The 24343-nt window shown below is 42.0% G+C and overlaps 1 protein-coding gene across 8 annotated transcripts in view; it reads right to left on the reverse strand.

The window, feature by feature from the left end:
- Positions 1-24343, reverse strand: part of PTPRM (protein tyrosine phosphatase receptor type M) — a 665244-nt gene that overhangs the window by 56637 nt on the left and 584264 nt on the right. For all 8 annotated transcript variants that reach the window (XM_066579573.1, XM_066579570.1, XM_066579568.1 and 5 more), the window contains one exon: positions 7133-7230. In XM_066579573.1, the coding sequence (XP_066435670.1) occupies positions 7133-7230 (98 nt within the window). The remainder of the gene's footprint in view (positions 1-7132; positions 7231-24343) is intronic.

Here is a 24343-nt window from a genome sequence, read left to right on the forward strand (position 1 = left end):
CATGTTTAGAAATCATTAGCTTAAATTATCAGCGCAAAAGTCTCCTGTGGGAGCCATACAGATTGCACTGCATGCTGTCTGGCGGGTGAATCAGCGGAAAAGTACAAAAGACATTTATGTCTCAACATACAAACAAAAAGAAACATTAATAAAACAATGCTTAGAAGGTATAAACGCATTCTAAATGGCTAATTAGTGGGGGGGGTTTTCCTAAAGAGACATGAACATACTGTGGTGTGAAATACGAACAACAGAATAGAGAACGGTGGCAAACAGAATGCCAAAGGTCCATTGCTGGCTTGCAGATAAAAAGTAAAGAGGTGACCAGCAGAGGGTAATCCGCTCTGCAAAGATAATATGCGGAATAGGTAGCTTTGCCCTTGCCGAATTGTGAAACACTACATGCTTTTGGACATCAACCCTTGCTTTGCCAAAGTGTGCATGGCTTTCAAAGTGAGCGGAAACAATGATGATCTGTAAATGGAATCTCACACAATACAGACCGGCGGTAAGAGAAGGTGAAGCTCAGAAATCAATTTAAATCATTATGCAGATTTAAAGACTGATAGCTCTACTATGAGAAAGCAAGCAGCTTCCAGCACAATTATCAAGAGACATATCTGTTTTTATAGCAATGCTATTACATCGTGCTGGAGCAAAGTACTTTAACTTCTTCAATAGCCTAAGGACACAAAGGTGTAATCAGAAAATTAAAGTGTTTTTCTTTGTGTACAGAAAACAGTTCCTGAGAGGAACTTATTGGAAAAGAAACAGATTCGGAATGGCAATAGTTTCCACACTAGCTTTATTTCTTTCCACTGTAGAATCAGGCAGGTAGGAAAATGCAAATTGATATTAAAGGGTACCTGAGTTTTCAAGTAACTTTTTAGAATAAGTTGCCATGTGTGTGTACAGGAGGAATAACACTTGATCGGGACCCATTTAGAGATCCATATAGTCAGGCTGTGTGGTATCCGTTTATTTCACAACACATAGCTCTACAGTAGCCTAAGAGGCTATTCACATAACCACTTTTTACATGGATCGATGGTTCATGTGAAAATAATTACTGCATGTCCTATTCTTGTCCGTTTTCATGGATCAGAATAGCACATGCACTGTATAGAGTCCATGTATATGAGACGGTACATGGACAGGTGATTTTGACAGGTGGACAAGTGAGTTGCTCTGGTAGACTCGCATATGGCCTTATATGACATGTATCCTGCATTTATCACATATTTGACTTTTTTCAGTCTGGGTATCAAGTTTTCGTCTCTCTCTGACAGGGAGGAGCCTACACTTATGCTGCCTTCTATACACTGTGCACAGAAAAGAGCATAATATCTTTTTCTCTATTTCAGCAGGTTATACAAACATAACATCATCATTTGAGACCATTACACAGCAATACTGAGCAGTGTAGATGTGATTTCAGTAAATGTAACACAGTAAATAACTCTCTATTGCCAGCAGCACAACTGTGTGAGTCTGTTTCCTCAACCTCTCCATAGACATGGGCATTATTTGACAACATGCAGTGATAAAAAATGAAGGCCCCTTTACAATGGACGACTGTAAGGTGCACAAGCGCTCGACAGCTGATCCAGCGACTATCGCTCCTGTGCTTTAGACAAGAGTGATAGTCGTTCAAGTGAATAGATGGGAAGCAGGCCAGGAATTGTTCTGGCCTGCCCACCTCAATTCCCTGTAAGCAGGAAGTCGCTCAAACATTGCAAACATCACATAAGCATGACAGTTAGTGACCACTTAGGAGTAATATCGTACTACTGTAACTATCAGTGCTATGTGCCCTGTTGCCCTATACATTACACTGAACTTTTACTTCCATCATTACTGTAGATGGAACTTATTACCAAGGCAAACTTTTGCAGTAGGTTGAATTAAAATGTTAAATTGTTTATCTTCTGCAGATTATACATGTAGGGTACATAGACACTGCAGTATACAGTCTCATTAGGAGATCTGTCAGTGAGGCTGGACTGACTGCTTAGTTTATCATTACTGATATCATAAATTAGCTGATAAGAAAGTGCAGGAAAGAATAGATAAGCACTGCCAAGCCATAGTCCAGCCTCACTGACAGATCTCCTACTGAATCTTCGACTGCGGTGTCTATATACAGTGATATGTAGAAGCTGCAGAAGACAAATGGAGCAACATTTTTAATCCAACTCTATTGCAAACATGATGGTGAGACCAAAATAGACACATTTAAGTGAAAACATTTCCATAGTTAAAGTCCATGGGTTAGTCTACCCTTTCTGGTTGAGGAGTAGATTCATACAATCTGGCTTTGCACATGCATTTCCTGCTTTTATTTGCACAGACGGCCCATTTTCTATTGAATTGTGCAGGAACTGTGTCAGAGTACATCCTATTATATTTTAAAGGCACGAGAAAAGGTATGTTGAATTAATCAATCATATGGAACAAATGGAAAAGTTGGAAAGCAAAGAGTTCGCTACGACATTCTATGATTTAGCCTCAGTGAAGTCAATAGAATATAACTGAACTTCTGTATCTTGAGGAATTACAAAATCAGACATTCATGTGTGCCGAGCGGAAGAATATTCTAGCTCTATAGAAAGGATGAGAAATAAAAGAAAAACATTTGTATCAAGTGCTTGCTCTTCAAAAACGACAATAAATACTGTGGGGCAGATGTATGAAAACTGTTGAAAAGACAAACGGTCTTTATTGCCCACAGCAACTCATCACGGCACGGCTTTCATTTTGCATTCAAGTCTTGAAAAATGAAAGCTGCGCTGTCATTGGTTGTAATGGACAACAAAAACAGTTTTTCTTTTCGACAGTTTTCATAAATCATCCTAGTGGTGTACAATAAAGGTCACCTTCCTCTGCCTTCTCAAAAACAGAAAGTCGTGGGAATATTACTCACAAGAGTAAAATTTAACTTTTAATGCAGTTGAATAAAAATGTACAAAAATAGCAAAATAGTTTTATAAAACAAACACACATAAACAATGGGGTTTTACCCTGCTTTCCGGGGCTTGCTCCCAATGAGGAGTATCCAAACATCACTGTTGGTATATAGCCAATTCACTCTTCTTGTCTCCGCTGTAAAAAAGACAGTCTATTTGGGGCCTGTCCCTAATCAAACTACTAATGACGACCTGTCTGTCCGTGTGTGAGTGACTTACATGCTCCCTGATCACATGATGGTGACGTCATCAAAGGTCCTTCATCTCCAGTGCTGTGCTGCTTCTGATCCCTGTTGTAAGGGATGAACAATGTATGTAGCAGTGCTGTGTGTGATGTGCATGCAGCACAGCTGTGGGGCACATTACGCCACCAGAAACACTGGTACTATAATTTCCTAATAATTACTAGTTTTGCCCTGTTAATGTCCTGTCCTTCCATTTACATGACAACATAAGGGGCAGTTTCCCATATAGGACTGTCCTTTTCAGGGCAAGGACCCTTTTCATCAAGTAAGGTGAATGAGATGTACTATCAGGGATTTTGGGGTACTCCTCAAGAACAAGCCCATGAAAAAGTCTGAATATGGTAAGAGTGTAAAAAGCCTTTACATGTATTTATTTTTCCGTAACTATTTTTACTCTTTGTGTGTTTTTTATAAAACATATCAAAAGTTAAATACATTTCCTGCGCTTAAAAGGAACATGTCAAAATTTACTCCTAAAAGTGTGCAGTGTGGGCGGAGAGGAGTTTGGTGCAGCTCATTAATATTCATGTATTCACTGCTCTCTCCCACCTTCCCCTGCCACTGATTGACAGGTCTTTCTATATGCACAGTAACATGGAGAGACCTGTCAATCAATGGCAGGTGGAGGATGAAGGTGGGAGAGAGCAGTGAATATATGAACATTAATAAGTCACAGTGGACTCCCCTCGGCCCGCACTGCACACTTTCAAAAGTACATTTTCAAAACAAGAAGTTGAACTAATCAGTATAAGTGACAGATTACTGTAATCTGTGTGTCTGTCACAATACTGTAGTGTCCGCAGCCTGGGGATGATTAACCATTTCAGAACCAGAGTGTTACGTTCACGTGGGCAAGTGAACACCAGGCCCACAAGAACGTGACCCAGACAGATAGGGAACACCAGGTGAACTACCACAGATTAGCACCGCTCCCCTATCTTCTGCTAGGATTAGTGTCACTGACCTACCTGAGCGGGCACACCGCCCCAATAAAGGGTGGCCAAGCAGTCTTCGGAACTGGGCCCTAACTGCTCCTAGGAACCCATGCACTCTAGATAGGACATATACACATGCCACCACCGTCAGGGGCAACAGAGCCAGAATCACACCATACAGCAACAAATACACAAACACTAGTAGCAGATGTTAATGCTATAAATGCCAAGTATTAGATCATATTTTGGCCAAAATATGGAAGCTAGCGGGCCACGTCACAGCTCCCGGCTATACCGCTAGTCCCTACACTAACCAGGAGTCCAACGGCATAACCAAACAAAACACAAACCTTTGTTGTAGCTATCACACATAAAACCTGCTCACACCACACACAGAGAGAGAATAAGAACAGAGAAAGCTGAACACACCCACACCTGGGAAGACCGCTTTTACATGTACTGACCTAGAGTGAGTAGCTGACTGGAGACACACACAGTCAGCCAGCACAATCCCCCACACCTGAGCAGGAAAGCTGCAGATCATCTGTAGTACCACAGATCCCAGGAGACAGACGTAACACGGAGATTTTTAATTTTGTTATTTTTGTTTTTTCGGCGCCACCTTCCAAGAGAAATACATTTTTTATTTTACCATTCACATAGCTGTATGAGGGCTTCTTTTTTGTGGGACGAGTTGTATTTTTAATGGTGCCATTTAATGTACCATATCGTGCATGAAAAACCTTTTAAAAATGTTTAAGTGGGGAGAACTGAAAAAAAAATGCAATTGCACCATTTTTTCTAGGGGGGATAATTTTTGCAGCGTTCACAACGTAGAAAAATGACATGAACTTAGTTCCATGGGTCACCATGATTACGGTGATACCAAATTTGTATATAGTTTTATGTTTTTCTACTTTTAAAAACTAAATACATCTTTTTAAACAAAAATTGCTTTCCTTCATCTTATTCTGAGACCCATAACTTTTTTGTGAATCGGGTTGTGTGAGGACTCAGTATTTGTGGGGGAAGCTGTGGTTTTTAGTAATACCATTTCTCAAATTACACACCTCATCTGCTGCAAAACCTCATTATACACGTCTCAGCTCTTGTAGAACATCATTATACACAGTTCAGCTTCTGCAGAATCTCATAGTAAACACCTCTCTTGAAATGGTACTACACAAGGTTGCCTCCCCTCTCCACTGCTCCACATGTTAATGATGGAGCATCCTGCAGTAGCAATTAGGAATAACCCAACAATCCAGGGCCTATAAATGGAAGGTGGTCATTATAAGACAGCCCTATATTCTGCTGACCTTCTACTTTACATCTTCTGAACCCCTGAATTACTCTTCCTTCCAATAGGTGCATTTGGAAAAGGCAGGCTGCTCAGTCCTCCTAAAACTCTTCCAATGGATCCGACCCTGTGACAGGGCTCAGAATCTTTCCTCTGACTACCTTTTAAAAGTGATGCTTAAGTTGTGGGATTCAAAAACAGGAAAGAAGATCCTATCAAGAGTAGAAAGCCCCCTTTCACCACTATTTTCCAACCCAGCATTCCCATCGGGTGATACCCAAGAACACTTTATGAGATGGGAGGCACAAGAGGATCCAAGAGTACCCCACATATTTTAATAGTTCTTCGAAACCGTCATTTCAGGAACTAAGAAATAGATTGAGTGAACGTAATCTTTCCTGGCTAGAATTTTACCAATTGCGTTCTCTCCTTAGCACTCAAGTCAACAGAAATGCTTTTGAATCCAGCCTGTCACCCTTTAAGAATCTGTTTACCCAAGAGTTCCCTCCGACACATACTATACTGTAGCCCTAATATATGGCTCGTTGATTTGTGAGACCCTCATGATAGACCCCAGCTTCAAACAGCCTTGGGAGCGGGAGTTAGTCAACACAATCTCACAAAATGACTGGCAGAAGGCATTTATCTTTACACATAAATTATCCATGGCATGTGCCGCTCAAGAAAAAAAATACAAAATATTGACTATGTGGTACACATATCCAACTAACCTTCATGCCATTGTCCCTTCTAGTTCTGTGTTTTGACACTGTGAAACCGATAGAGGCACTATGACATGTTTGGTGGAGTTATGGTCTGTTCAGACCATTCTGGGACAAAGTTTTCCAGACCACCATGACTCATCTCTACACATTCTCCTCATCCTGCTGCTACCCCTAATATTCCTCTCAGTGCCCTCTATACAGTAATAGTGCCTTTTTGTACCTCACAAAGTAAGAACTCCTCCACTATGCCCACCATTTAATAATGCCCTCTTTGTGGCCCGACATTAATAGGCTCCCTTTGTGGGCCCACAGTTGTAAGTCATCTTTGTCGGTACTCAGTAAAAGTGTGCTCTTTGTGGCCCCAGAGCAATAGTACCTCTTTGTGGCCTCACAGTAATAACCATTGTAAGGCTCCAACAGTAATAAGCTTCTGTGTGGTCCAAACAGTAATTAACCCCCTTATTTGTTGACCGCATGTTATTACAACTCTAATGATATCCCTCCCCGCTCGGTAATTACTTCTTTCATCACCGGTTTCCTCTCACTGCACCGCACAGCCTGGCACTGTGCTAACACAATCTTGTCTCCCTGTCTCCCCATCTCTGGTGCCTCAGAGTAGGAAGAACCAGAGCGTTAAAAACAGGAAGGGGGGGGGGGGCACATTGTAGTTACACACAGTACCAGAAGTGCACTGCAATGAGAGGAAACAGAATAACTGGCCCAGGAAGGATATCATTAAAGTTGTGGCACCCCACGCTTGGTGGTAGAAACAGTTATGACAATCATTATGTGTACAGTAATTCCAAATATTCACCACTGCGCCCCTTTTGTGGAGGGTTTATTTTCACATGTAATACTGACCGAATATTTTGTAATGCAGCTTATATCAAAGACATATCATTTAATTTGGAAGATAATTTTTAAAAACCCATCAAATTATATAAAAAAACACATATCTTACCCTGCCAACCTCTACTAGATTGGTTACCATGACTATGCTGGCAGTGTTTTCATGCCACACCATCCTCCAGAAATCATAGACTGTTTCTTGCATTGGACCTGTGCGGGAGCATAAAAAGGAACAAAAGTTTAGAATGATAAGGTGAAAGAAACTAAGTTTTCCAATATATGATAACATATTATTCATAAGGTAGAGAGATACTAAAAATGTACAGCATGAAAAAGAATATATTCAGGAAAAGCATTCAAAGTGTTGCCAGCCGCGCACGGTTCTTCCTAGCTATCACACTGGCTGAAGATTTCTCCTTGTGTTCCCACTAGACATACTATTAATAAAGACAAGATAAAGGCTACAACAATTAAGATTGTACTTCTGCTTAATTTACCCACTTGGAAGATGTTATCTACAATGTCGTATTGTTGTAAATGATTAATTTTACTCCAGAGTTTTATAGCTGAAGGGAAGCAGCGTGTGACATAAACCAGGATGTCTGCATAGATTATGATCGGCAACCATATTTCAATGGCAGTTGGAGCAAAAGTTGTGCTCCGTCTTACTACAGTTTTGCAGTTTGTATTGGCATTCTCTTAAATGACAGTAGATTACATAAACTGCCATTGCTCACTCGTATACAAATAGGTGAGACCTCTTAGAGTACTATCGATGAAGGTGCATGCTACATTGTACAATACCAGTATTATAAGCACAACAGACTACTGAAGTGAAAACTATTGAATTCCTATTTTTTGGACTATGCTCTCTGTTACTGTGATTTCTTGCATCATTCATTATGGTATATCCCAAAGGAATGAATATCATAGTTCACACACCGCGACACCGTCAGAAACATTCTGTATTATAAGCAACTATTAGGAACTAAACATGATTTTAAAAACTCATGGACTTCTCATGACTTCATGGATTTCACTTGAACAATAGGAATGCCTGTTTACACCATCTTTGGTGCATACAACGAAAACGTATCCAATGCAAGTGTTGGACATATTGCCTAGACACATGGAACTGTTGTCTGTATATCTTCTGCGGTTAACTTCCGTTGTATGCAAAGATTTTTTTGGGATGCCCTTGTGCTGAAAATCTTGGTAGATTATGCCTTACCAATACATTTTTTTCAATACATAAGATTTTTAAAATGCAGTTAATGTCAGGCAGATGGATATGAATCTGCCTTGCCACATATCAACGTGGCTTAAGGCTATATCAGAAGGCAGCACTTGGGTAACACCGGTTTTCATCCTTCAACCCCCCATGAGGGATTTGGCCTTCACTGCCCAAGCCGTTGCTTGCAAAAATAGTCTCAATAATATGGCTGCTGATGCTTCAAAAGGCCAAGACGCGGTATCGGAAGGTGTGAAAACAGATGTAGAACAGAAACAAGTTAAGGTCGGAGAAGGCAGCATAACTTTCAACACAGGTATCAGGAGGTCAGAATGCATGGCAGACTTATAGTATGGTCCAGAAATGTAGCCAAAGTCAGGAATACAGAAGTCGAAAGGTACTCAAAAGCAAACAGAGGTCTTACCAGAGAACACACATATTAGGGGTTTGTCACAACTAGAGTGGAACCAAATTGCATAGGCATCCACCCTTGGGTGTGGATGCCTTATATTGCAGGTACTGGGACAGGATTGGTGACGGCAGGTATTGAAGCATGCACTGGCCCTTTAAGTATGAAATCAGGAGCATGCGTGAGTCCAATGGGCAATGGGCTAAAGACCTGAAGAGGGGAGGGCGTGGTGTGCAGGATGGGAGTGAGTACGGTGACCAACCGCAGTCCCAGTAGCAGGTAAAGGTACATTTACACTGAGTGATGATCGCTCAAAAATCACTAAAAAGCGATCGTTTGAGCGATAATCGTTGCGTCTAAATGCGCGGCCATCGTGCACTTTTCGTGCACTACTAGCTAATTGTTAAATTCAGTCCAACCTAAAAATCGTCGTTCAACCTTTTAAGCAGTTCTTCGCGGGTAGTAACATAGTATGTAAGGCTGAATGAAGACAATGTCCATCTAGTCCAGCCTGTCTATCCTACTGTGTTGATCCAGAGGAAGGCAAAAAACCCCAAGGCCAGAAGCCAATTAGCCCTTTTGGGGAAAAAATTCCTTCCCGACTCCCTAATGGCAATCAGATTGTTCCCTGGATCAACCCCTAATAGTTCCTAGCTTCCTATATACCCGGATTGACACTTAACCTAAGATTTATATCCTGTAATATCCTTCTTCTCCAGAAAGACATCAAGTCCCCTTTTAAACTCCTCTATGGATTTTGCCATCACCACTTCCTCCGGTAGAGAGTTCCACAGTCTAACTGCTCTTACAGTAAAGAATCCCCTTCTATGTTGGTGATGAAACCTACTTTCCTCTAATCGTAGCGGATGTCCTCTTGTTACCGTCATGGTCCTGGGTGTAAACAGATCACGGGGTAGTGCTGATAGCATTGTTTCCTGCTGGAGAACAAAGGAACTGAAAGCAGATAAGAGCCCTCAGGCTAATAACTGCTTTCAGCTAATGCTTCATTTGCACACTTAATTGCTCTTAAGTAGATGAGTAGCTACTAGAAATGAGCGAGCATGCTCATTTAAGGCTGCTACTAGTAGCAGTAGCAGTCTTATCGAGTAACTGTGTACTTGCTCGAGCAGCATGCGGGGGGGGGGGGGAGAGCGGGGGAAGAGTGAGAGAGATCTCTCCCCCCCTGCCCCGCTGGCCCCCGCCGCCCCACCCCCACCCCCACATGCTGCTCGGGCGAGTACACAGTTACTCAATAAGACTGCTACTCGATCAAGTAGCAGCCTTAAACGAGCGTGCTCGCTCATCACTAGTAGCTACTTAAAAGTTTATGCAAAATGGTCGCTCAAAGCTGTTACTCAAACTGTCGTTTGAGTGATCATCGCTCCGTATAAATGACCTTAAGTGGGGATGGCTGCAACAGGTAAAAAGTTTGAAGTATTTTTGCAAAAACATTAGGGAATAGCATTCTGTGAAGACTAAAGCAGTAGGCGTCTGAAAACAAAGTGAATTCAAATTCCATGTGGAGTCTGTCAGTTAACTACAGAACACAAATAACAATACTCCAGAAGTTTATAATGTGTCCACAGCAGGAGTGCACAACCTGCGATCTGGGGCCATATGCAGCCCATGAGTTCATTCTGTGCGGCCTCCAACCATCTGGTCATAGACATGCTTGTCCGCATCTAGTTGCTGCTCAGTTCTATGTTCCACGTCAGAGAGAGGAAGAATGGTGCATACAGTGGGAACAGTGACGGGCCATCTCTGGGACCCGCATACACTCCTGATGCCTGTGTGGCACTCTAGGAAGTAGTAGATTAGATGGAGAGGTAGTGATACATGAGTGCAGCTGTCTTTATTGTAGTTTTTGAAAGCACTGAATGATTTTGTTGTTTCAACAACTCACACAAACTACAAGAAAAGAGACACTTGCAGGCATGGGCCCTTCTTTTCTGGAGTGCAAGTAGGGAAGAAGGGGACCCCCATTTTCCTAATAGCAGAGAGCCCTTCAAATGGAACCAGCACCAGAATCAGATATTTATGGCATATACTTTTAATATGCCATAAATGTCTCAGGTGGTAATACCCCTCTATGTTTTAATGTGGCAGTTGGGAATAATTCAATCTGACAACGTACCCTCCAAACAAAAAAAGGTTGTGCATCCGTGGTCTATAGGTTGCAGGCTATAAACTCATGAGCAGATGACATGATAGAGGGAAACGGGGAAGGGGGGGGGGAGGGTTAGTTTCCAATTTTGCTAGCACAAGGAGCATATAGGATTTATCTAATTTCTTTGCCAAAGTGCCTTTATGTATGTGGATGGAGCAGTGAATAACTCTTCACCCTACTGCTAAGTCTATAGGACTGCTAGTGATCAGTGCGCATCCAAGTCTACCTATGGATAGGTGATGGAATTTGTGTAAAAACCCTTTTAAGGGTATGCTGAGATGTAGCAAATCCAAAGCAACAAAACCTGCACCATATGGTGCGGACTTTGCCACAGATATTGGTGTAGAAACTCTGCAGATTTCACTTCACCACTTGAAAGGGTGAAATGCACAGTGAAAATCTGCAACATAAATTGACATGTTGTGGAATTAAAATTAACAGCTTGAGTCAATTTACACAATGTGCGACTGAAGTTTCTTGAAATCTCATCCACATTGCTGATACCGCAAAACGCTGTGAGTATGCTGCGGATTTTACCTCCTCATTTGAAGAGGTGAAATCCACTGTGAAAATCTACAGCATAAATGAATTATAATAAATTGTAATTATTACAAGTGAGGCATGTTCTAGCCTCGTGGAAAATGGTTTTGTATATATACTTCTGCTTGTTATTGGAATAAACAGATGACTTCAAATCACATCCAGTGTGTGTGTGTTTTGTAAGCTTCTTCGAGTTTGAATATAAACAATTAATTTGGGTACCTAAAAACATACCAATTAGCAAAAACTTATCTGCGCTAACAGTACAAATATGATTATTTTTCAGCACCTGTGCTCCTGTCTATGACTTAGGCACTGAAAACGCTTCCATGCGAAGTTTACCAGTGAAAATACTGGCTATGCCTTACGTAGAAAAGGTAATTTAAAGTTTGCAGAAGATAATTCCTATAATATTGTGAACCTTGAAATAATTTGGTGCCATGTAATGTATATACTGTCTAACAGTCTATACAGTGAGTTACAGTATATCAGATGTTATCAGCAGGAAGCATCAATCATAGGCTAGTAAACTATATTAGCCTGCTTAAAAACTGCGTAAGACAATGAAGACAATCAAGACGGGGAGATTTTCACAAAAATTACGGGTAAGGAATATTTGGATGCCATTACCAGCTTTTTCGGATTGACAGACACTCAGTCTAAACCTAAAACAAGAAGCTTCATCCCAGCAAATGGCTTTTTTCAAACATAATTCTCTTCAAAAGCTTTATCTTCTTTCACATTGATGAATTTCAAATGGAAGCCTGACATTTTAATAAATGATTATAGAACCACTTGTCTTGGGCATAAATTAAAATGCAATGAAGCCTGGAGGGCAGAGTGGGATTTACAGCTAGTTGTGAGCCCAAGCATAAATACTGTGCCAGTTTGTGGATATGGAAAGCTGCATGTTCAAACTGTATTTCCATCGCCCGTCTACAAGTGAAGAAGCTCATTCATAGGATGTGCTTTCATATAAAAATTCAATTTACCTGAATATTTGAAGTTTCTCAGAAATCTGTAGACTAAAACCTGTGATTGCCCTATTTTTTTGCTCGTGTATCGTTTGCAGAATCAGTTTTTACACCTGTATCAGCCACCATAAGCCAAGAAGGAGAACTAGACATGAATGATACCAGTGAACAGGAGATAATTCTGCCCCCACTGTTTGTCTCTTTGCAGGATTTTCTGCACGTTCAATTAACAAATAATCTTGTAGAAATCCTGCAGGGTTAATTCAGTCCAGGCTCACACGAACAGGTCGGGAGGACAGCGGTAGATTCTGACTGAGCCCGACCGGTGACCCTGCGTACCTCATTAAAATGCATTGTGTATGACTGCGAAGGCTCGCAGGTGGTCATGCACAGCACAGTTTTTTTTTCTTGCTTAGCAATGACTCAGATACCCACAGCCCATAGGCAATGTTAATTGCGGATGGGCTGCGGGTTGGATGCCTCCATTGACTTCAATGAAGGCCATCCGTATGGATTCTGTGGCAAAATAGAGTATGCTGCAATTCTTCTTCTGCTTGTGGAATACACAATTCCTACCCACAAGTGCAAAGAAAAAAATCGAAAGTACATGCCTCTCAATGCCTGCGTTATACCGTGGATCGTCTGCGCGCACAGCGATCGCAGAATCTGCAATAAAAATCCGATCGTGTGGGACTGGCCTTACCCTGATATGTTCAATTTTCAGCTGGGGAACAGCTGAGGGTGTGTGATTAGGAAAAAGTGCATGGCTTCACTATTTGTTGTCTTATGATAGACAGGGCCAGTCATCTTAAAGCCAGACACAGGACAGCGTGGGAACTTAAACGATTCTGAATGATAATCGTCCCATGTAAAAGGCCTTAATACATGACGAGGCATACTCCTCTTCATATATATGGCACATCCCGACACCTCCATGCACCTACACTGATATGTACGCCAGGTCCAACATGGTGTACATTTGCAGTATAATTTACATAAATGTGTCGGCCTGAGGTGGCGAAGCCCTCCAAAAGCCTCATATGCGACTTTCTTCAACCAGAAACTGCGATAAAAGCACTTATGAATGTCCCCGTGTGTTTTCATTTGCATTGTGTAACTTTCAGACAGTACTAGTAAAAGTGCCCATTCTTTATGAAACTCTACTTTAAAGGGGTTGTCTCGCGAAAGCAAGTGGGGTTATGCACTTCTGTATGGCCATATTAATGCACTTTGTAATATACACCGTGCATTAAATATGAGCCATACATAAGCTATTCACTTACCTGCTCCATTGCTAGCGTCCTCGTCGCCATGGATCCATCTAATTCTGATGTCTTTTTGCTTTTGTAGACGCGCTTGCGCTGTGCAGTCTTCTGCCTGGTGAATGGGGCCGCTCGTGCCGGAGAGCTGCTCACCGCGTCGTCATCGTAGCTCCGCCCCGTCACGTGTGCCGATTCCAGCCAATCAGGAGTCTGGAATCGGCAATGGAACGCACAGAGCCCATGGTGCACCATGGGAGAAGACCCGCGGTGCACCATGGGAGAAAACTGCAGTGTATCCCTGGGAAAGGACCGGCGGTCATCTTTGGGAGAAGATTTTTTAAAGTCCTTATTTCATCGGCTCGGTGAGTAGCAAGCGGTTTAAAAACCGCTTTAATTTGCTATTTTATGCCAGGGGGGTGACAGGGGGAATGGGGTAAGGTAAAATTTTGAGGTTTGCCGCGAGACAACCCCTTTAAGTGATGTGCCAGTCAAGAAAGACATTTTTCTCTGATAAGATCTATTACAAAGTTTTTTATATTCGTCTGTACTATTGATTTTTGCAATATTTGTTGATAATACAGGACCATATGACTAAATCATTTCCGTATAAAGTAAAACCCAGCTCCAGCTGCTGCCTATAAACACCAAGAGGATGTTTAGAGTTATCGGAACAGGTATTGGATTATTTTCAGATTGCGACGCACAAAACCCACCACCATAGGAAGTAATACTTCTAAAGGTAAAACAGAAGACATCACGATTTTGCAGTCCTTAAACGTTGCAGTAGATTCTCCTCCAGTAATTTGATTTTTACATTGATGCACCTCTTCCTTTACGATGACAATGTGAGGTGGGAACTAAAGCCCATGACAAGTAACGTATGCTTGTGTAAAGCTATTTCACAGTTGACAAGACTTGCACATTGTTGCGGAGCCGGTGACCTGCATTTCCCATTCCACCATCTGCCCTTTCTTCATTTCTACTTTCAGAAACCGTTACGATTGCATTACATGCATTCACACCATCCCGGTACCAGGTTCAGCTATGCTGGCTATCAACCTTTGACCGAAATAAGTCTTTCTTCAGTGAACACGGAGCAGGTTCTTCCCTGAGCTACAAACAAACCCAAGCAGTTTACCATCTGTTAATTTAAGACGATGGTGCAGCTTCAGGTATTCAGGTCAGTGGAAATATTACATTCCTTACTGCATGCTGAGCACAAAATAATGGTCTGTAGATACATGTGCAATTGTTGGGTCATGAACCTCGGAGTCTCCTGCTTATTCTTCCATATGTCGTTTTAACTACAAGAGATCCCTTTTAGCAAATCCATTCCTCGGTGGACTCGGATGCATATCTATCTATATCTGCAGAATGACTGTGGTGCTCCTTAGCGTAGAGTTTCTTTGTGGAAGTACTATCAATTTGTTCTTTTCATCTCCACATCTAACCATCCAGTCGTCTTGCTACTTCTGTGTAACAATAGAGTCTTTTTCTTCGGTATTTAATAGCTATTATTAAACACCGGCTCATCATCACACGCTGTTCAACAACTTTTCCTGACAACGAGCAATCTGTAGAGAAGGTACAGCTGACTAAAGAGATTCAACCTTTGAAAACCTCTTTACTCTAGAGAGCAGGCTCCCCAAGAAACTGATGGTGTTTTACCAGCTGACCCAAGTACCGAATGTGCTCATTAGTGCCCTATCTGCATTAACTGGTCTAGGTCATGTCAACAGTTTCACTTAATTAGACCGAAGTCAGCAGTAATTATATTACATACATAGAATGTAGCTATATTGTATATCCCACAAAGGAAAAAGAAACAGTCATTTGTAAACAGCAAACAAAGGATAAAATGTAATTACATGTATGTGCTTATGATAGTGAGTGGGAAAGGAATATCCGACCGACACACACCGAAAATAATGGCATGGTTCAATGGTAAGTGAGAAGGGGCTGTATATCACCAGTGGGGTTGTACACTATGTGACTAGAGAGCAGCTGTACATTTTGGTACCAGAAGCTATATATTATATTACTGTTATCGCAAAGCATTTGCACACTTTCTAGAACATAGCTGCACACTATAGAGGAAGTTTAACAAGTCCCTTGCGTCAATTTTCTTGTGTAAAAAAAATAGGAGGTTTTTGTGCCATCTTTTTTTGTAAAACTTTTCGACTTTTTCCAACTTTATGCTGCGCTTGCCAAACTTTTACAAATGGAAGTGGGAAAGCATGGCCTCTGCAGTCCAACAGATTTGCTAGAATTTGCACCATAAACCAATGTAAATTATGGCTCAAATCTACACCAGCTAACAAAGCACTAGCAAAATATGTGCCAAATGTATTAAGAAGCGTGCATCTAACATACTTTATATTATGACATGTGTAGGAAATGCCTTAATATATCTGAGACCGTTTCCAGAAAGACTGTAAGCTATTGTGAGCAGGGCCGTTATTCCTCATTTGAACGATTAGTTTGTCACCCGACGTCAGGGTTGTGCCTAACTTTTTCGCTGCCTGAGGCGAACAGCGAAATGGTGTCCGCTGGTAGCCTATAAGCAAAAACCAGTGGGCAGCCACCATAGCAAAATCCCATGCACTTTTCTGCTGTTGTAGTATGCAGTATACATACTGCATACTACATACCCCAAGGGCTTACTTAACATGGGCCTATGTGACTCACGTATCGTTCATGCGCGTAATGAGCCTTATATGGCAAGTACACATGTAGCATTAATATCTGCTGCGTATGTTACATCCGCATAGGCTGTATTGGCATGTAGTATGCACCAAAATAGGGCATGCTACGTGTTAGAAATCAATGAGCTTTTAGCATTCTATAGTACATGAGGCACATATGCCTAGGTGAGCCCTAAGGGCTGCTACCCACTTGCATTTTTTTAAACACACACGTCATTACAACTTTCTAATGTTAAAAACGCATCGCACAAACTCGCAATGAGTTTTTAACATTAGAAAGTCCCATTGACATTTGCGTTAAAAAACGCAGCATTAAAAAAATGCAAGTGGGTAGGAGCCCTAAAGAAGATGTACTACCGTGTTCCCCCGAAAATAAGACAGTTTCAGGGGTATCTTATAATATTCACCTAGCAGCCAGCATTCGGGTCCCTCTTGCTGGTCTCCATCACTGCTGCAGGCTTCCGTGTCCTCCTGCATGCCGACAGAGCAGTTCTTTCTAGTAGTGGGGCTTAAATATCCTGCCTCCAGCAAACTAATGCTGTGTTTGGTTAATCAAGTGCTACATCAGCCAATGAGATGAGAGACGGCGCGCGATTAACCAATCACAGCCATTCATTGAATGGCAGCATTGAATGGCTGTGATTGGTTAATCGAGCGCTAGCTTTCATTGGCTGATGCAGCGCTCGAATAACCAATCAGAACATTAGCTTGCTAGAAGCGGGGTATTCAAGCCAAACCAAGAAGAACTGCTCTGTTGGAGTGCAGGAGGACACGGAAGCCTGCAGCAGCGCTGAAGCCCAGCGCGAAGGACCTGAACGCTGGCTGCTAGGTGAGTGTTGTTGTTTTTTTTTTTTACATGTAGTGTAGCTAGGGCTTATTTTCAGGGGAGAGCTTATATTTCAAGCCCCCCTGAAAATCAGGGTAGGGATTCTTATCAGGGAAACACGCTAGCATGTCCAGGACATGCTACCATGTCAGAGGAAATTGAAGGAGGAGAATATAAAAGGGGAAAGTACAAGTGCCAGCATACCCATGTTGTAATTGTCATATTAGAAGAATTTACAGGGAGGTGGTATAAGACAACTACAACTTACAGCACATCCAGGTTCTTATGGGATGTCAGAATGTATAAGAGGAGAGAGCTATAACTCTCAGTGGTTCCCTGGATATAAGATATCACCCAAAAGTTTATTATAACAGGTCCTTTAACTCCAATACCCAGCAGACAAGTGTCCCTTGCTGAGCTCAACCCCTTAAGGCCCATTTACACAGAGCGATGATCACTCAAAGATCGCTCAAACTACAGTTTGAGTGACAGCTTTGAGGGATCATTTTGCATAAACTTTTAAGTAGCTACTCAGCTACTCAAGAGCAATTAAGTGTGCAAATGAAGCCTTAGCTGAAAGCAGTTAAAAGCCCGAGGGCTCTTATCTGCTTTCAGATCCTTTGTTCTCTGACGGGAAACAATGGTATCAGCACTTCCCGTGGAGAACTGCTGATAAGGCTGACTGACGATTTTTAGGTTGGACTGAATTTAACGATCAGCTAGCAGTGCCCGAAAAGTGCACGATGGCCACGCGTTTAGACGCAATGATTATCACTCATATGATCGCGTTTTAGCGATTTTTAAGCGATCATCACTCCGTGTAAATGGGCCTTTAGTGACATCATTACAAGTCCTTGTTCAGTTACAGCAGATCCTCTGCTCTTCTTCTGTCTGCCCCCCTTCCTATAACGTGGTGCCACCCGAGACAGGAAGCTGATCTTGCCTCATGGTTGGAAAGCCCCTGGGTGCTGTATTGTCTTATTTTGTTTGTACATGTAGTTTTTGAAATGGTGACTGCTACAGAATATGTTTTCATAACAAAATCACCATGAAGCAACAAAAATGATCCAGAATGTTACATTCACAGTAAAGCCTAACATTTAATTGATAATTAAAAAACCATTTAAAACAAAAAAGAACAAACTAGAGAGGTTAAAACCACTAGGTGGCAGCTGAGCAATGAGTATGAAAAAAAGTGAAAAAGTTTGATCCAAAAGCAAATCTATTCAGCAAAGTTTGCCTATGCTTTGTAAGGGCGCCCACCCACTGGCGTTTTTTTTCCCTGCGAAATTCGCAGCATTTTTTTCTCTGCAGGGGTCTATGGGACTTGTAATGTTAAAATCGCGATCGCGCAAAATCGCGATTTCGCGGTAAATTGCGATTTTGCGCGATCGCGATTTTAACATTACAAGTCCCATAGACCCCTGCAGAGAAAAAAATGCTGCGAATTTCGCAGGGAAAAAAAACGCCAGTGGGTGGGCGCCCTAAGCCTTGAGTATTGTTACCCAGTCAAAGAATGTATGGCCATTGCTGCACTGTTCTACCTAGCAAATCAAAAAAGGAATTTAGTCCCCCTCCCAGATACAATTTGCTTGGCAGACTAGCGTCGTCAGGGGTTTTGAGGCCTTGACGGAACAAGAATAGACCAGCTTTGCTGAACAGATTTTCTTTTGGATGCAACTTTACCACTGTTTTTGATATTTCTTGCTGAGCTGCCACCTCAAGGATTAATCCACTTCAGTTGATTCCTTTCTGAGTAATAGGATTTTTAGTTTTACGTTTTGATTATCAATTTTGGTGAATGTAGCATTATGGATAATTTTTGCTGCCTCAGGGAAATTTTGTTATGAGAAATGGTTGTCTCCGGCACATTCACTTGGGTCCATTCATTGCAGTATTCTGTGGAATATGCTGGTGCTACAGCATAGAAACAAAAATTATTATTATTAGCAGTAGTAACTAGTAATTAGGGAATTATAGTACCAGTGTTTCTGGTGGCGAAATGCACCACACAGCCCTGCTACATGCACATCACACACACACAGCTCTGCTACATGCACATCAGACACACAACTCTGCTACGTTGCTTTCGCATATGAGCTGCACGTGATTTACGAACTTCATTGGCTCGCTGAGGAGACATGTTCACTCGTTGCTTTCACACACGTGCTGCACGAGGTGTACAAACTTCAGCTGGTGACTGAGGTGAAATCATGGCTTGTCACTGTGTCATGTAAGATGCATTAGCTTCACGGCGGCATTGAACCCTATATGGTGACATGTTTGCACGACAGTGACGGTTTGTTTCAACAACGGTTGACGATGAAGTCTGGACTGGTGTTGGCGGCATTAGCACTTGAGATGACATGAGATCAGGTTCAGGAGATGTGAAGATAGTGGGGAAGAACTATGCTTCAATGTTGTTGGTCAGTATGCACCACCAGCTATGTATGTGTACATGTATGAGGTGTCATTTATTGGAGTCTCCACACCGGTGTGCAGCTGTCTCACAACCAGCTACAAACTGCCAGACTGAGTACTGCTATATCCATATCAACTGAGGCCGCAGGGGTTTATGGGAGATGTAGTCCGACCATAATCACTTATTCAGTGCAAAAGGAGGATAAAGGACCTGTGATGAGGTCACAGTCATGTGATCAGGCGGCGGAACTAAGAGCCGGTAACTGAAATCACAGGCGCTGTCAGGTTCTGCATGTAACTCACACACAGAATGACGGACAAGTGGTCGTTAGCACTTTGATAAAGTGACTGAATGCTACTAGTAGTCATGCTGTGCTTTTCGCTTGTCCAGTGTCCTGTGTCTCAGTCTCATTGCTATGAATAGACCATCCATTTATATCCCTGGAAAACCCCCTTAAGATCACTTATTTTTCTGCACTTCATAAACTGAGTATTTTTTGTAAATAGGGAAAGGCCGTGTATGTAATGCTCCATGTACTGGATAAAAGTGCACTCCAAACTGGATTCACATGTTATAGTCTATGTTCACATGGTCAGAGTAATTTCCTACTGCACTGCAAGAAGTCATTGCCATCCCGGACAGACATGTGCTTCTATGTTCTAACTGGAGAAATGACAGTGAAATTCTAATGCTTTAACAGTTAAATTCGGAACGGGTTTTAATAAAGCCCCCCCTTCGACCCGCTCAATCCATATAATCATCTGTGTCATTTGTTTAGTGTCATTTGCATGCTGACGGCAGATGAGACATCAAATGGCCACCAGCGCTATCAAAGACTTGAATACGCTGTTAATTTGTACCTGCAGTAATGATATGGCAAAGGTTACGAGAGTTTTAGTACTCGATAATAAGGCAAATATTGATCCGCTTAATGTGTCACATTTTCTACAGGCACTTAGCATCATTTAAATGCCTCACAGGAACAAATGTTTCACATTGTAATTTTCAGTGTCACCATTTCCGTGAATGACTTGATGAGGGATGACATTGTAACCGTATTACTTCTTCTCTTAAAGGTATAGTTTCAGTTGGGGTATTATATTTATATTACTACATTTATAGTATTACTGTAGAATCATCTGTGCTTTATTGGTGTCCTATATGACAGCTATCAGTATACATGCAAAGATCAAAAGAAACATATAAAACATGTAAATAGGTTTTCCCATTAAAGACATTATCCATAGGATAGGTGATAAATGTGTGACCACTGCAGGATGGAACAACCCGAATCCCCCTAATTAATGGAGTGGAACATGTGTGACCACCACTCCATTCACTATCTACAGATGGCTTAGCAACGTGCTTGCTTATCTGCCTCAGGCCTAGTGGAGAGAATAGAATGGTGGTCATGCATGCACCGCTCCATTGGCTAGGGGTACTTAGGATGCACCTTTCTTTGGTCCCTGAGAGTCCTACCAGTTAGAACCCCCCTAATGGGGAAATCCCTTTCAGGGTGCATTAAAGGGGTTGTCCGAGTTACAACTTATGAGTAAATCCCCTTCTTTTTGGAGTGAGGCCTGCCAAGTAATCTGCACCTTTTTGCCTTTTTTTACTCGTGTGACTGCAGAACATGAGCTTTGTACTATTCACAACCCCAGAACATTAGCATGGAGTATTACAACCACTTTAAAACCGCTCCATCCGCACTCTCCAAGCAGTTGCCACTTTCACTTCTCCACCAGGTCCTCTGTCCGGCCAAAAAGCGCATGCTCCCACCTGCCATCTTTAAGAGCCAATGCGCATTTCCCAAATATGCTCCTCTCCTAATCACCTGTCAAGCCTGGCTATATTAGGCATCCTCTTCCTAAGCAATTTGGTTCTTCCAGTTGTGCAGGCCTGTTCCAAGTGATTAGTGAGTTCTCTTGGTTTCCTGACTCCATCTAGACTACTCCATTCCTGACCTTGGCAACGTTTACTGGTCTCCTCTGCCCTGACTTGGACTTGTTTCTTGTATTGGACCTGTTCTGCCAGCTCTGACCTCTTGCCTGATGACCTGTTGAAGTGTAATGCTGCCTGCCCTAACCTCAGCTATTATCTTGGTTACGTCTGCGTTCAAGTATTGCGCCTTGATCTAGTATAGCACCAGCAGCCACACAACTAAAATGACTACTGCAAGTAACGACTTGGAGACTCTACAGTGAAAACAAAATCTCAAATGGAGGGTTAAGGAATAAAAACCAGGGTTCCCCAAGTGCTGCCTCCAGTTTTTGGCCAAATCAAAGTGTGGCAAAGCGGGTCCCCATCCACTTGCTGACATACATTACTGTGAGCACACATTTTGCCCACTCCTAAATGGAAATGAACAAAAACCGACTGATACAAGTCTTTCCGATGTGAACATGGCAATGTATTTAATGATAACGCGGTAGACCTAATGAACTGATAAATAGATCCCACTCATACTTTCTCCAACTATGGTGTATGCATATATGTTACTACATCCAGATTATATAACAGGTACAACCAGGAGGCCTCAGAACAATTCTAGCTATCACACAACAATACAATAAAGACGTTATTGATATTGTAGCTAGCAGTTTTCATTTCAACCACTTATCCATTAGTAATTGCACTGATATATTTGAGCTATCCTGCCAACTATGCTAATGAGACCTAAAAACCAGACATCTCTAGAAGTAAGGTGAGCGCACATATTTGCATCAGAATTAGCGGAACACATTCACATGAATAGAACTTGATTACAAATCAAAACATTTCCTTCTATAACTTAGTGAAGAAAATATTCAGGATTTGTATTTAAAGTAAGCTGCGGTGTATTCCATGACTGTAGTCATCTTGTCTTTATCAGTAAAGCTACTCCTCTTCGCATATGTCTACATATGTACTCTTCTTCTTGCCCTCATGGCATTTAAATAGTAATATAATCTGCTGAAGTTACACCGCATCAGCAAGGTCTCTTCCTGGCGAAGATTTCAAAGCAGACTGGGGTTTCAAGATGTGCTGTTCAAGCTCTTTGAAGAAGCACAAAGAAATAGGCAATGTTGAAGATCGCAGACGCAGTGGTCGGCCAAGGAAACTTAGTGCAGCAGATGAAAGCCCCATCATGTGTACTTCCCTTCAAAGTCTGAAGATGTCCAGCAGTGCCATTAACTAAGAACTGGCAGAAACCAGTGTGACCCCGGTAGACCCATCTACTGTTCCGAGAAGTCTGACCAGAAGTGGTCTTCATGGACGAATTGCAGGCAAAAGCCATACCTTCGACATAGAAGCAAGGCCAAGTGACACATCTATGCACAAAAACATAGGGACTAGGATGCAGAAAAATGGCAGCAGGTACTTTGGACTGATAAGTCAAAATTTTAAATATTTGGCTGTAACAGAAGGCAGTTTGTTCACCAAAGAGCTGGAGAGCGGTACTATGAGTGTCTTCAGGCAGCCGTGAAGCATGGTGGAGAGCGGTACTATGAGTGTCTGCAGGCAGCAGTAGAGCACAGTGGAGAGCGGTATTATAATGAGTGTCTGCAGGTAACAGTGAAGCACATTGGAGAGCGGTATTATAATGAGTGTCTGCAGGCAGCAGTGAAGCATGGTGGAGGTTCCTTTCAAGTTTGAGGCTGCATTTTTCAACACCTGCCTAAAACGTTTGCACAGTACTATATATGCAATAAAACTACAAGGTGGTCCAAAGGTACGGAGACATCTTAATACAGGGAAAACGGAGGTTGGCAATGCAATCTTGTGTGTGACATGTTGCTAAGGGGAAGGAGGCAAATCTGTGAGGAGTTGTGTCCATTATGAAAGCCGCCATCTTGGAACCAAGTTGATATTTTCATATGGCAAGGGGTGCATGTGACATATGTATTTGAAAAATCCAAATCTTAAATGTCATGTGTCTTTATTCTTGCCAAAGGTATTAACAATTTTCTCTTTGTTACAGACACAAATATGATAGCAAGATTCATACATGAGGAGACAGAAGATTGTGCCGATCTCCTGGGAGTACAGTACCCGAGTCATTGCAATAGATTTCAGTGGTGGGCACCTTAACAGACTATCCATCTGACATGGCATAGTTGGCAAATTGTTTGCCAAATTTCACAAAACAGGTTCAGTGTTGGACCTGCCAAAAAATGGATGTAACAAAACTAGCACAGATGAAGCAACAACATTGGCTATTCTGGTGTCCTTCTGCAATAGCCCACATTGTTGCACTCTGCATTTGTCACAGGAGAGCAGAGTGAGTTGAAGGATTATCGGGCAGATACTGGCTACTCACAAATGGTACCCATACAAGATCCAGTTGCTGCATCATCTCAATAAGGACAACCCCAATTGCCATGTTGACTTTACAGAATGGGTGTTACAGCAATTGCAATGAAACCCACATTTCACAAAAACGGCCCTGTTTAGTGATAAAGCAAACTTCTATGTGAAAAGGGAGGTGAGCAAACAGAACCTGCACTACTGGTCAACACACACACACTGAACAGACCCCTCCAAGATGGTTGTCGCACAGAAAGTCATGGTGCGGTACAGTGTGTGGGGTATAAAGTTAGTGCACCTATTCTTCATTGACGGTAACCTTACTGCTGCCAAGTATCAACAATTGTTGAGCGAAAATGTGTTCCCGTCACTGTGCAACAAAGATGGCACTTTCCTAGTATTCTTCCAATAGTATAGTGCCCCCCCACCACCATTATGGATGTGATGTCCAAGTTCTTGGATTAGCAGTTTTGGAGGAAGTGGACTGGGCATCTTCACCC

This window comes from Eleutherodactylus coqui, chromosome 9, assembly GCF_035609145.1.
Source record: "Eleutherodactylus coqui strain aEleCoq1 chromosome 9, aEleCoq1.hap1, whole genome shotgun sequence".
Classification (NCBI taxonomy): Eukaryota; Metazoa; Chordata; class Amphibia; order Anura; family Eleutherodactylidae; genus Eleutherodactylus; species Eleutherodactylus coqui.